The sequence below is a fragment of the Thunnus thynnus genome, chromosome 20, assembly GCF_963924715.1.
Source record: "Thunnus thynnus chromosome 20, fThuThy2.1, whole genome shotgun sequence".
In the NCBI taxonomy this organism is placed as follows: domain Eukaryota; kingdom Metazoa; phylum Chordata; class Actinopteri; order Scombriformes; family Scombridae; genus Thunnus; species Thunnus thynnus.
In genome coordinates this window covers 6362594-6377945 of record NC_089536.1, presented here as the reverse complement: position 1 = coordinate 6377945, position 15352 = coordinate 6362594, and the positions used below count along the sequence as shown (strand labels likewise).

The 15352-nt window shown below is 39.3% G+C and overlaps 1 protein-coding gene across 11 annotated transcripts in view; it reads right to left on the bottom strand.

Moving 5' to 3' along the window:
• Positions 1-15352, bottom strand: part of thrab (thyroid hormone receptor alpha b) — a 162942-nt gene that overhangs the window by 15573 nt on the left and 132017 nt on the right. For all 11 annotated transcript variants that reach the window (XM_067576046.1, XM_067576045.1, XM_067576047.1 and 8 more), the window contains 4 exons: positions 14560-14707; positions 13941-14146; positions 3696-3842; positions 1002-1260 (listed from right to left, as the gene is read on the bottom strand). In XM_067576046.1, coding sequence (XP_067432147.1) covers positions 1002-1260; positions 3696-3842; positions 13941-14146; positions 14560-14707 — 760 coding nt within the window. The remainder of the gene's footprint in view (positions 1-1001; positions 1261-3695; positions 3843-13940; positions 14147-14559; positions 14708-15352) is intronic.

The following is a 15352-nucleotide window of genomic DNA, read 5'->3' as shown; positions in this document are numbered from 1 at the left end:
ATACAGAACTAGACCTGAAAGATTCAACTGAGATCTGAGATCATTTTTTGTCAACTGAGAATTCAAAAACTATATTTCTGAGTGGTAACTAATTAGTGTTAGACAAGCCTTAAATGAAATCTGTGAAGCATAAAATTAAAAATTTCCTAACTCAAATACATATTAAATAATTGAAATGATAAAGAAAATATATATATATTTAATACTCTTCTTATGTTATATCTTCTTGTCTTATTTCATACTTAATGCTCACATATTTAATTTAATTTTTTCTCTTACTTTTTAATAACCCTTATATACTTTAATATTATCACATTGTGTCTTTGCAAGAGGCCAAGATTATGGACCCTTTCTTTATTTGCATCCAAAACTGAGAACATATTATGTGACACGTGTTCTCAAACCAGAGAAGATCTCAGTCAGCAGCGAAAAAACTAAGCGTGAAAGCTTCTTTTCACATTTCACACTTTAGATTTCCTGCTTTAAGCATTAAAGGACCAGTGTGTAGGATTTAGTGGCATCTAGTGATGAGGATGCAGATTGCAACCAACTGAATACCCCTCCCCCTCCCCCTCCCCTGATGAGCATGTAAACTCGCGAAAAACATGAAAGGTCCTCTCTAGAGCCAGTGTTTGGTTTGTCCGTTCTGGGCTACTGTAGAAATATGGCGGTGCAACATGGCGGCCTCCGTGGAAGAGGACCTGCCCCCTATGTAGATATAAAGGGCTCATTCTAAGGTAAGGAAAACACAGCAATTCTTATTTTCAGGTGATTTTACACTAATTAAAACATATTTATGAATATTATATTCCATTTCTGCCAAGTCTGTTCTGCTAGATAGTTGTCACTGAATTGTGTCTGTAAGGACACAGAAGACTAAAAATATACATTATATTTACTTTGAATATCTTGACCCCTGATGTTACACAGTTCTGCAATAATCTCAAGTGTCAGAAAAAGGGTTGAACAACTAAGTCACGAGTTCTTGAGTCAACAACAACCTGAGCTCATGAGCAGCACGGCCTGCAGCAGCGCCACCTCTGTGTCGTCCAGGTTGAACTGCGCCAGGCTCTTGCCCAGATCGAAGATGGCGTCCGACACCACGCCCAGCCCGCCGTTCTTTAGCTGCTCACGCTTCACCGCCATCTCCCCACTCAGCGTCAGTGTCTCGCTTTCGGGGTCGTAGCGCATAGCAGCTCGCAGTGACATGATCTCCATGCAGCAGCCCTTCAACAGGATGATCTGGTCTTCACAAGGCAGCTGGTGAGGAAAGTTAATATATACTTTAGATAGAAATAAAACCTTAAAATCAAAGCATAAAAGAAAAAAACACTAATATTGGCATATTTTGTAATAGAATATAAATACCAAAATATGTTGAAAGCAAAAAACACATTTAGTTTTAGCAGATTTAAGCTGCTTTAAATAGTCAATGTCAAAATGATAAACTATGCTGTGGTTCTTTGTAGTAAACAGGTAAAGAATATTTCTTCAATCTTGCCACTAATAAGTTGTTTGTAAGCTAAAATGAGATACTGTATGTCTTCAATCATAAGGAGGTGAACAAAACACACAGTAGCAATAAAATAAGAATCCTCTAAAGAAAAACAAAGGTTAACCTCTGTTTGTATAGAAAGAGAGAGAAAAAAATTAAATAGAAAATAAATATTCCTCATCCATTCACAAGTTAAATGTTTGCAGTGTTAGACTTCATTTTGCTTGAGTCTTTGTCTGGGAATCACAAAAACTGGTTCACTGAGGGCTGGAAAAATAAGGGAGGACCCTTATTTTCCGTGGCCTCGGTCCACCATATTGTAAACATTATACATGTGCACTGATGCATGCTCAGCCATGATGTAGATGGAAACGTAGAAGTTCCAAACTTCCCCACAAAAAAGTTGTTTTTAAGGAACTTGTATATAATAATGTAATGTTTCCCACTTCTTACATACAGCATTTATAAATTTAGATTCTGAACCGGCTCTCGACACCCAACTTTACAAGATAATTCAAGTTTAATACACCACGTCTGATCGCAAGACTGCTCCTGTTAACTGCCTCGTCTGACTTTATTTTAGACGTGTCGCCATATTCCCAGATCTAGGCCATTAACTTAGTGAATACCCAAGTTGTAATAAACCGGAATCAATCCTTTCATAGGAATTCAGTAAAGACAAATGATGAGAGTAATCAGAGGAGGCTCAGCTGGGAAGGAATAAAAGTGAGCAAGTAAAGGCACAGATGTGGTGGAGAGGAAGGGACGGGAGGGAGAGAAACATGAAGATGGGTTGAAAAGAGGCAGACTTTTTTTTTTTTTTTTCACTGATGAACAAAGATTATGACTAATACACCCTGATTTACATGGATATTAGAATCTCTGGGTTGAAACTCATTTGATTAAATCTACAGACTCTGGTGTGCTGAATTAAATCTCACCTTAATGTAAGCTTGTTTCTTATTTCACTCTCGACTGCTGAGTAGATTAATTGGCATTCATTGGCTTGATTTGTCTTGTAAATTTGTACCTGGAGGGCACGCTTAAAGTAAATGCTTATAATGCATTTACTGCTGCATCAATTTGTGCAAAAGCAATAGACTAATTTTTAGCTGCTCGACGAGTGCCGGCTTTGTTTCTGTGCATTCTTATCAGTAATTCACCGCAGCCGGCGTGAGCAGATCTCATGTAGGTTGAACAGGTTTTCTCCCTCCGCATCTTTCATCAGATTAAAAAGGCTCTTTTCATCATCTAATTTAATATATTGTGAGTTAAAGATAACATATTGAACATGACTAATTATCTGCTTCAGTGCTTAGAATATTAAAACCTTGAAACCTCAACTGTTGTGTTTCTTTGCCTCTAAAATTAATAGAATAAGATGAGGAATTTATTCTAGTTTACGCACTCATTTGAATGCTAGTATCCATCATAATTGTAACATTTGTAGAATAATAGTAGCATTATTTCACAAGGTGAGTGAATTCTACTTTAAAACATGCTGATTTAAAAAAAGTGACACCCTGTACTTACAAAAGTATGTGATTTATATTCTCAAAATGGATTGTGATTTTATTCTTTTCATTACGCCCCAGACTCCCACTCACGTAGCTTCTCTTTGTTACACACACACACGCACACACACACGCACACACACAGTAACGCAGCTACCCTGATAATTATCCAATCACACAAGGTCTCATTACAAGCAGCAGAGACAAGAAACATGATTATACGTTGCTAATTAAGACGGGAACAGAAGTCTTTCTCTGACTGTCTTTTAGCACAAAAGGCTGCTGCTGGATATATTTTCCGAGGCGTACATACATCTTGAGCACGATAGCAATATGGAAATGATCAGCATAATGAACAGTGCATTGGATTATTCTGGTAAAATTGAATTATTTAGAAAATCTGATGTGTGTGAAATTGTGAAACCTGTATTTTTCTACAGTATACCAGTAAGTTGTAGATATTGGTTACACCTCTTGTACCACATGTTCTTGTGGTATTTCTCAAAAAACAGAAGAACTGTTAATTTCATGAGAAAAATCGACCCCCTAAATCTCACATTTCCTCAACAAACAGGCGCTTACAGCCAGCCAGAAGCCTGGCTATGTCTGGTATGTGTTATATCTTTCTCTCTGTCAGACTCCCACACACAGCGCTTTGCTCCACCAGACCATTAACCACCACTCACCTCAGAGAACATGGGCAGTTTTTTGGCAAAGTCAACGACACGGGTGATGGCAGGAGTGATGATCTTCGTGAACTCGCTGAAGGCCTCCAGGTCCACCTTGTCTCCGTCCGACGTCGGGGCAACCGGGGACTGGCCGATTTTGTCTGGCTAAATGGAAAAAAAAGAAAACGTGGGAGGATGATTAGATTATAGTGATGAATAACACCAAAGACGAGCAAATGGTGGTAGAAAAACCTACTAACAAGTATTGTCTGTGTAACCAAAGCTTATTTCCTCTGCGCCTCTATTGTTGTCTGGCTGCAAAGGGGGACATGTTCCTTCACTGTGATGAACATGGGCACTGCAGTTTATTTTAAATCAATCCCACATACACTGAACTGGTGCTGTAAACACTCACTAGATCACAAAATGTGTATTAATCCGCGGCTGAAAATAGTCCCCAACAAATGCACTTTTTACTCCTGTTTGAGTAACTGTAGCTGAAAACTACAATGCCCAGCTGTTTTAGGAAACTACTGAGCCTTAACAAAAAAAGAAAAAGTTTGGGTATATTGTAGGAAAGTCAAGTATTGGAAGAGAAGGAGTAATAAATTGCTGGTTTTGGTCCGGTCTTATCGTTTAAATGGAACTTGAAAGTAAATTTAACATAATAGAGAAGGAGAAGAGTGCAGAAGGCAAGAAACAGACAAGAAACTGCACTAGAATACAATAGAGCGCATTATAACAAGCTACAGTTGAGAGTATGAGTGTGTTCCTAGAGATGAGGAGCATAAAAGAATAAAATAACATTATAGAAGAATTGATAAGAGTGTTATGGGGCTTCGAGGGAAATAAAGTGTAGGAAACAACGCAGCTTTGAACGGTTTTATAACCTTTTTCTCCTTTCTACAAAGTGCTCTCTTGCCTTAGGAGACAAATTAAATCCAATTTATCAGATAAGGACGGCAGATAGTGCTCTGTCAAAGGAATGGGGCATGTCACCAGACAGATAGCGATTACTTAAGAGGTCCACAGTGGGGAACTGCAGATCATTAATACATATGTTTACAAAGTTGTGTGAATTCAGGCCATGACTATGAAAAATATTGTTTTATGCTCCAGTGAATAAAGCGTGTGTCAAGGCCGTAGTCATTTATTCAAGCTGGACTTCTACAATAAATGGGATGAGATAAAAGTATAAGAATAATCACCTCACACATGCAATCATCCGTCATAATCCAGAGGCAGAGGGGCTGCGTAAATCAGCGCTGCATAAATCAGTTTGAACTTATTCAGTCCCCTAAGAGCTGAGCAACAGGCTCGGGCGGTATCAAGGTATTACGGTAAACCAAGGTATTTAGAAAGGTATGATTTTCAATACCATCATAAAAAACAGACACTCCTCTTTCTATTAAACTGATACGGAGATGCTGTATTGATGTGACTGCCACCAGAGTTAGGTCTCTACTGGTGGCAGCTGAGCGGAAAAAGATGGCGACTGCGAGTGGTAGGGATAACGTTACAAGACTAGTAAAAAAGAAAGGTGCCTCTGCCCTTGTTTGGGAGTATTTTGGGTTTAGTCCCTTATTAGCCACTTGATTTTATTCCCACAAATCGGTATCTGCCGTGGCAACAAGTGTCATCAGGTCCTCCAGCAAGAATCTATGGAAGAAAGGCGCTTATTTCCTGTCTATTCATTATTCCGTGGGTCATTAAATTAATCAATACTTGTCTATGTAGGCTAATTACATGTTACACACACAGCATTATAGGCTAGACAATGTCATACATGCTACAATGACTTCTATCAGCAGCAGCTCAGCTTTTACGTTTTTTATTTTTTTAAACACAAATACAGTTGGTGAAATGTCAAAAAGGTATAAAAAAAAATAGATATCACTCAAGTCTATTGAGCAATTATGGAGAATTTTAATAACTGGAATACTAACTTTGATGGACTGCAACTCTCGGCATGCGAGAGCCAAAACAAATCATTGGTTTCACTGGTGGAAGTCATTTTTCATTTCAGTGTTGATAAAAAAAAAATCTTAACACAGAGAGAGCAGCTGAATGAATGCGAGCCACAGTCTCAAGTAGAAAAGCTTAGAAACGAACCACAATGCAAAGCCGGCGCAGGTTCAGCCGCATGTCACGAGTGACGGCTGACAGAGATGACAGAAATGAATACGGTCTCTTTATCTCAAAATGTTTAACAGGTTGCTTTAAACAGTGTTGGAGAAACATATTTTCTCATCTCTAGTCACAATCTAGCTAAGAAATTTTCATTTCATTTGTGCGGGTGTCGAGATAGCCTCGACCCCAATACAATGAAAGTATATATAAGAGATAGGGACATGACACCCATCTGTAGGAGGGCTTTTGTGAAAATAAGAGATTAAAACAGTGAGAAATAAGGTATTAAACAGTCAGGTAACAAGAAGGTAAATTGAGTGCATCAAGATACAATAAAACACACATTTAGTAGCAACATGGCTATAAAAAACTAGACATGAGTACACCTCCACAGACCATTTCATACACAAACAAATGTGTGTGTTTATGTTTGTTTTATTATACTGCTGTTTGTGAGGGGCTTCTCATGTGCTTCCTTATGTACTAATGTGATTTCCATGCAACTGTTATTGTTTACTTATTAACCGAATGGCCATCTGTGTGGCACCGAGGGTAAACACTTGCCTACCCCCGCAGAGCTGTCGAGGGTTATACTACGTCTTTGCTGTTGTACAGTACACTCCTGCTTGTTGTGAGGAGATAGTATCGACCTCTCGATCAGTGTTGAGCTCTTCTAAAGAAACTGGTAAAAAAGAAGCTTGCAACGTGTGTCAGAAGAGGCACAACATATCTGGACTTCAGCACCAACCACAGCACTGGCAATATTTACTGGCAATTGGCGATCTCTAAATCAAGAGGATAAAGGGGGAAAATAGCTTTTTTTGTACTGCAGTCTCAACAGTTATATGATGTATTTCAACTGTTTACCTTTTATGTGATGGATTAATTCTGAAAAGTTTGTTGCAGCAACGCCGGAGAAGAGAAATGGGGTCCATATGTTTTGATCCGGATGATCAAAACGGATGGTTTCGCCAGTGCGCTATGAATTATTATTTTATTAAAATGAATTATACATGAGTAAAGTTAATTGTATTAAGTTACTTTTGAGGGAAAAATATTGTGCAGTCATGGGGAAACTGTCTCATAGAGTAAGTCTATAAACTCGAGATGCAAAGAAAGTATTTTTACTGTCTCATAATATAAAATCAAATAAAAAATGATATAACAGGGGAGATTGATACAGTTATTGATCCAATACCAGTGACTCAACGGCTATTTTGCAAGGTGCTAATATGTCTGACTTCCATACACACTTCACTCCAGACTCTTCAATCGCAATAAAATACACAGTAGACACCTAAACCTGATTGATATAAATGATTTGGTAATATAATGTTCAAACAGACTGATGTTTTTTGAACCTACATGTCCACCAAGTACTGAATCACAGTTGCTTCTGTGATTTCCGATTGCTGAAGTTTTTTTCTACCGATTCGAGTGGCTGAACAGAAGATTTCAAGCCAGCGGGTTGAGCGGTCCTGTTTGGGTGATGTTGTTGCTAGGACAACAGTGAATGACTGTGGATAAATTTCAGAAGTTGCAATTGAAAATTTTGAAGATTTGTATGATTTAAAAGGCTCCTTCACTTGGCCAGGAAAACTTAATAAAAGACTTGGAGCGTGAAAAGTGCGGATTGACGTTTACTCCCACGATAGAGGGAACAAGGGTACAGTTACATAGCATCCTGCAACCATTTTCGCAGTCATACTTGATTATTTTTACAATTGTGTGAATTTCAGTTCTATTAAATGTTCCACAGCAGCAGTAGCATAAATATGTACCAACACATGCATGCACACACAACACACTCAGTGTCATATCAACCACGTACAGTACGCTTCAGAGGATTGTTGCGTCACAGACAGGCTAATCACAAAGAATTTGAATGCATTTTTATACATAACAAACTATCGGGAATACTTCCAGACAGATGTGTAGACATGCTCGTACACACACACACACACACACACACAGCCGTATGAACAGAATCTGCGCTCGTAAAAGATGTTTCCAGATGCCTGACCACAGACTGTGAGAGAGAGAACACTATGTAACTGTAACTCAGACCAGTGTGTGTGTGTGTGTGTGTGTGTGTGTGTGTGCCTGCAGATCTAGAGGCTTAGTTGCTTTAAGCCAAACTATACAACAGTGGGAAAGACAAATGAGCGAAGCAGGTTTCAACGCTGTGTGGTTGTTTGGTCTTAGCAGCTGTGAAAAATCTAAACCCTCGGGCTCTTTAGTGCCAGGAGACCATTAGCTAAGTGCCATGACGATCCTTAAAACCGAAGCCGGCCAGGTGCATTCATTCATGATCGTATAACACTTTAAAGTGGACACTTTCAGAACGTGGCAGTGAATTGAATCAAATGTCCTGCCCACATCTAACAGTGGACCCAAGCGATGAAGTATGGGAGATGTTTGCGACATGAATGTTAATTCTGAAATATCTACAGGAGATGTGTAATGATTTACAGTCTGTATGGATCCAAATCCTTATCATCCTTTCCACATTTGCAGTGCATTGGTGATCCCATACCTCAAGGAATTTAGGCTGTAAAATGGTTTCCTAAAGGGTTATTACATCTTATGAATTCAACAGATGATATCATGGATGTATTAGGATCAAAGTGCAGGTGAAGGTTTCTGTTATATAAACCCTCTCACCCTAGATATTTAATAAGGACTGCATATATATCCGTGCACATCTTCTTAGTAGACATGGACCACCAGTAGTCTTTTATTTTTCATCACAAAGTCATTGACTCATCAATTTAGAGTCTGCTAACAGCATTTATTCATACTATATTTACACTGGCAGTTCAACCTTCTGAATTTAACGACTTCAGCGCACTTTATCTGTATTTTCTTCTTCCTCTTAGCAAACGATCCCAGTCTTTGGCTTGACCTGGTGTAGAGCTGACTGTAATCGGCGCGTCTTTCAACAAAGTCATTCCTGAGTGAGTAGTCATCATTTCAGAGAGAAAAAGTACAGCGCATGACGAGCGGTGTCATTGCGGCCCTTTTTATAGCTGCCGTCCCCACAGGGCTCAGTGGGCTCATCCTGGTTGGCATTGCATGTAAATTTAGATATTCAGAGTTCAGTGGCTACAGCCTCCAGAGCCCCATTAGAGGGTGAAGCCTGTGTGAAATAGAACTGTTTATCCTTTTACATGAACCAAGCTCTGGCCTAAGATAAGCTCTTCTTCACAGTTTGCAAGCCCTGCTCTTGAGATGGGCTCGCTCCAACTTTACAGGGTTGATTAAAAAAAATATGTTTCTTGCACACGAAACCTAAACCTAATCTTAACCGTCGACCTACTCGCTGTAGCCTCGATGCTAAACCTAAATCTTGATTCAAGCACACAAAATGATCTCAAAAACTAAAAACATAATCCGGCTTTAAACTGATCTTTTCTCCAGAAAGAAAATTCTTACCTTCTTCTCTACTTGAAGCTTCACACCTCCTCACCTAATCCCCACATGGCCCCCTTCCCACCAAACCCGGCCACTTCCTCCTAGTTGCTTAGCAACTCCCTCCACAATACCTGCCATTACACCATGAGCACTTTCAACCCCTCTCCAGATGAACCCCCCATCATTTTTCCAATCTAACACCCACCTACACCACACAGGACGCTAATGTTTAAATAAAGGGAAAGTAAGGGTAGACACTGAGGGACAATGAGAGAAGAGACAAATGAAGAAATGAAGACGGGAAAGAGATAAAAGCCAAAATAGAGCATTGAGGTGTGAATGAAAACTATGAGGGGAATTAGGTCTGGTTAAGAGCCCAGAGGGATTAGAATGAAAAAAAACCCTCCAAATACTGGAGAGAACTGAGAGACATTGAGAAATGAAGACGAAGGCAGAGAGAAACAGAAACAGTGAGAGGGGAATATGGAGATAAAGTCATAAAGAGCCACACTGACAGTAATATGAGGAAAGAGCCTCAGCTTTCTGGCACCCAGATAAAATGAAACCCTATCATTCATAGCATTAGTATGAATGTTTGTGTGAGGACATAGTCGATACGGTTCTGTTGTTACATTCGGATGAGGCAAAAAGCAGAGAAATTAAAGCAGTAATACTAAAGCAGCACTGCTAAGTTTACAGTGTGAATTATGCCATGTGCCATGTGTCTATAGATTCAGGATTTTCAGTGAGGGAGAAGGACTAATATGTGCTTTGAAGAATTTTTGATGAGGGAACTACACTTTTTTGTCGCATTTTATCGCTTTTGCACAGTGTCATTAACAGTATTGTTACGACTGTGGTGGTAATTTTTGTTAAAATGTGTTTTATTTCATCAGACTGGATGTATATATGTGTCAGGTGTGGGTGTACATTTATGTAAATAGGTATGTGTAGGGACAAGGAGGTGATTGGTGGATCAGTTTCCAGCTCTGGCAGGTGATTGGCTGCTACAAGAGGAATGTCTCCCATCTCCCTCATCCAATTACGTGTGCACAGGCTCGTAAACTGAACGAAGCTGTGGATTTTTGTCTGAGTCATTTATGGCTACATTAGATGAGAGTGAGCTCTTCCGTTCAGTTTCCCCCCACTATTAAGATCGAGAAAGTGTCAAAATGTGCAAATGGGTCTGAAATGTTGGCAAAATCTCAGCAAAATGACCTGTCCTTAACTCCGTGTCTGTCCTCTGCCACATAGCCACCGAGGGAAACCAACAATCTGCTCTGATTCCAGTGAGCTGAATGTTGTCAACCAGGTGGTAATGCCAAAGGAATACCAACCACAGGTACTTAGTCTCGCACATGACTCCTCAGCTGGACACCTCGGTGTTAAAAAAAAAACACCTACCACTGTGTGTTGCATAATTTCTTTTGGCCCAGAGATTTAAAAAAACGATGTAGCGAAGTACTGCCACTCCTGTGGGTGTTAGAAACTCCTCAGGAATCCTTCAGGCTTCAGTCCCTGTGATCTTGTGTTCGGCCATACGTGCGCAAGAAAAATGGTTGTCAGAGTCACCCAATGTTGAGCATAATGTTGTTAGTACTTTCCGTGAGTGTCTCCAGAATCTGGCACAGGCTCAGAACAAAATGAAACGTCATTATGACAAAAAGTCTCAGAGTTTTCCAAACAGGTGAAAAAGTCCTGGTGCTGCTTCCGTCACCAGGATCCAGCCTCCGATGTCGATTTCCATGTCCACATGCGGTGGAACGAAAAAGCAGTGACACAGATTATGTTGTTAAAACCCAAGATTGTAAAAGAAAATCCAGAGTTTGTCCTGTCAATATGCTTAAACACTACTTTTTCCAGAGAGAGTCAGCCACCTCCTGCTGCGCTGGTGGTATAATGTGTGTGCAGTATCATCCCTCTGATGATGGGTTAACAGAAAGTAGTGGTTTGATGCCAGTTGCTCGCTTGAGAAATTCAGAAGTACTGAGTTATTTGGAGTCTTTCTTGGCTCATCTGTCCGATTCTGCTCGTGCAGATATTCATTTGATTGAGGATAACTGAACCAGCCTTTGATCCTCCTGTCCGTATGTCCGCAGAGAATCATGAAGAATTCAAGGCGTATTCCAGTTTATTCTTGTAGTTTTGGCCATTTTATATGAGTCAATAACATTGTACTCACCAAGTTAATTGCTAAGATCTGGGAATGCCTAGACAATGCTATAAAGAGGCCATGTGGGACAAGAAACACAACCAGTCAGAGGATCAGACAGGTTGCAAACAAACCCCTACTTAAGCCAAATTTATTCTCATGAGACAACAAAAGGCGAACAATAAAACTTCCCCTGGGAAACATCTGTACTTGCCATAGTTGTGAACACACACAGAGTTTTCCTGTGGAATGAGGGGATTATTACATAATTCATTCATTATTTATTTGTTCCGCTCGTGGCAGTTCCAGAAAAGAGAAGAAAAAAAAAAAAGCGATTCACGATCAAAACACAACTCAATTTACACATTCAATGACCGGAAAGGAGCAGGGAGAAGAAAAAAAATGTTGTTTCGCCGGCCTCTTACTCCAAACTTAAATAAACAACAGGAATAGATGGTCTGGCAATAACATCAACTTAACAACCAATACTTACTGTAACATGAGAAAAACGAATCAAAAGCCATACGCAATAATTCACCATCAACTAAGGAAACCCATTAACTTCGTATAGTCTCATTACCCTAACCCTCTGAATTAAAGACAAACAACTTTTACAAACTTAATGGTAATAATCTGCTTTTTTTCCTGTACATACCTAAAAATGTCTGTAACTCAACTAAACCTTTAAATTTCATTGGTCTTGACTTAATTAGCAGTCTGCTGGTGTGTTGTCTTGAATCCACTTCATGAATAATTCTTACTGCTTTTTTCCTGTAATAGAAACAATGGCTTTATGTCGCTCACGTACGTGTTGCCCCACACTTCCACACAGTAATTAAAATATGGCAAAATAAGTGAACAGTACAGAATTTGCATTGTCTTGTAATCTAACACATACTTTGCTTTGTTCAAAACAGAATTATTCTTAAGACACTTTTGTTTTTACATGTGCTATATTAGATTTCCATGTCTGTTTGCCATCCATTATTACACCCAAAAACCTAAATTCTCTTTCAATATAAACTCCATCTATAGACAGTTTTTGATTAGCAAAAACCATAAACTTAGTTATGTTCAAATGTAATGATCACTTATTTTCATCAAACCATCTTTTAAGATTGTCCATTTCATTTACAATGCTGTCTGCTAAAGCTTTTAATTCATCTCCTGAACTATAAAAAACAGTGTCATCTGCAAACAAAACAAACTTTAATATCTTTGACACTTCACATATGTTATTGATATACAAAATAGTTTAGGCCCCAAAACGGAGCCTTGTGGGGCTCCACATTCAATCTTCATACACTCAGATTCATTATCAGCAAACTGTATATATTATTGTCTGTTATCTAAATAGCTGCTTAATCAGTTTAGAACTACTCCTCTAACACTGTGTATGTAATTTAGAAATTAAGATGGTATGATCAATAGTATCAAATGCTTTTTTTAAATCAATAAATACCCCTATTGTGTATTTCTTACTTTCTATTATGCCTGACTTGATCTTTCTTTCCTGAAGTTGTTTTCTTATCATTAACTCAAATTTCCTTCTTTGCCCAGATGGCCTGAAACACCTTTTGCTTAATGCTGTAGTTTTGGAGCTAATATTGACCTGTCTGACCAGTTTCTCCTGTATAAAGGTTTTCCATGAACTCAACTATGTTATTTCCCTCACATTTTTCAGACACAGCCTTCCGAAATCCTCACATTTTGCCTCCAGTTGTCTCTGTAGGTGCACACTTATGGGTAAGCACTTTGGTCACACTGATTACATGGTCCTCATTTTCTGCAATTCTCTGCTGCATTCATTCTTATTTTCACTTTACTCTGATGCCTTCTCATTATTTATTTCCTTCTTCAATGCTCCACAGTTCTCAGCAGTTTCCATGCAGAATTCTCTGATTCCTTGCAATATTTCAGAGAGTCCCAAGATGCCTTCCACACCCTCATGAGTTTGATTTTCCTCTGTTTGTTTCTGTCTTTCTTTCTGATTTGACATTTTTCTTTTCTTTTGCACTGTAAAAAAAGCCTTGAAATACCTGACAAAGCTTTTTGCTGTTATCTTAATTTTGTAATTCTTCCAAGATTCGGAAAATTGTTTGTAGTGTGTTGTATCTTGGTACGTGCTGACAGCCATCTCGGTATCCATAATGACATTTCACTTTCAGTTTTACCTCCAAGAAAAGTGGTTTATTTACAAACTGTCTGACTGAACACGGTTGTCTGATCAGACCTCACTGTAGCAATGTCTCATGTTTCCAGGTATCAGCAATTAGCTCAAAAGTTGTAGCAGCTGTAGACTTGCTGCTTTGTTTTGTTTTTTTTCTCCCATGGCTGAATTAATCTATCAATTACTGTGAGAAACACATCAAGGTTGTTGAGCTGCTTGTATCAGAAATATATGAAACTAATTAAAGTGTTTTATTCGGGTGTTTTGCGTATCTCTAGTTATATGCGAGAGATGGTGCTATTATTGGCATTTTTGTTTTGCTGTTATAATAAATTGATGAATGTATATGGGTTTATATGCCTGTAATCGATTTGAGTATTTTTTTTTGTCCTCTTACCAGGAATTTGCGTTTCTGTTTCCACTGGGCGCCCTGAGCATTGGTGTGTCGATGGGCTTCCGTCACCAGGCGGATCAGCTCCCACTCGGCCCCGGTGGGCTCTGGACGGTTCTGGAGGGATTTCACCATTTCCTCCTTTTTGCGTCGCTCCCTGTTTTCTTCAATCAGACGCCGTTTAGCAACCCGCTTCGAGTCGTCCAGCACCACTGGGAGGAGATAAAGATAAAGGCAGAGGAAGAGAACGGAAAAGCGACATGGATAAGAAAGCAAAAAAAGAAGTATGCAATTAGTTTGGATTTTGCATAAAGTTTGCATATCGTCTCAAGTTGCAGCTTCTTTATACATTTTCTATAAGTCCCCACATTGTTTATCTCTCCTGCATTACTACAACATAATTACTTCTTCTTGACCTTGTCTAAGAGCACAACAATATGAAATGTGTCATTTCAAATTCATCAATAACTTTTCTTCAGTGTGATCCTCAAACATGAAAAGCAGCAATAAGCGAGACTTCATACTGCATGTCTGTGTACATTCTTTTTTTTGCATTTCTTTGCATGTCTTTTTGTATGTGAGCTCATTTTGCCTGTGTGTACAAGTATATAATTGCAACACTCACAGTCCATGGCCATGCCCACTGCAATACACTTCTTGAAGCGGCAGAGCTGACACTGGTTGCGGGTGATCTTGTCGATGATGCAGCAGCCATCGTACTTACAGGAGTAGGCGGGGTGGAGGTTCTTTTGAATGGTCCTACGGAAGAAACCCTGCAGGCAGACAACAGGGGGAGAGGTGAATGGATGGGTATTACAGACAGAGAGAAACAATCGAGTTAGATGGTCTAGAGACAGAAGCAAATACAAGGAATAAAGGAATAAAAGGAACAGAGAAAAAGATAACAGAGATTCCGGAATGGAATTTTTGAGTCACAGCTTATTGCTGCTCACAGTGACGACGTCTACATGAATTATATATTATTATTATATAATATGACAATATTCTGAATTTGATACGGGTCATGTAAACAGCATATTCAGTTTGGATGTTCTGAATTATTCGGAATGTAGCATTTTCCGATTAAGACATGTGATATGCCGATATTATTCAGGTTTTAGGAGCATTCTTTGGACATGCATACAGCGTATTCGGAATATGCGTCTCAATCAGGGTTTTTACCGCAGTGTGGGACACACACGGCCTCTTGTGGTCAGCTCTGTTTGTTGTAAACAAACCAACCGGCCAACAGTTTGCAAGGCTGGGATAGAGATGCATGATGGGCTGGTTTTGTAACGCACCCTTGCACAGTCAAAACGACATGCTGGAGCAGGAAGGCAGACGAAGAAGAGGAACGAGAGGAGAGTTTAGAGTAGGCTAAAAAAAACAGAGCGCGCCCTCTATTACCCTGAGTGACG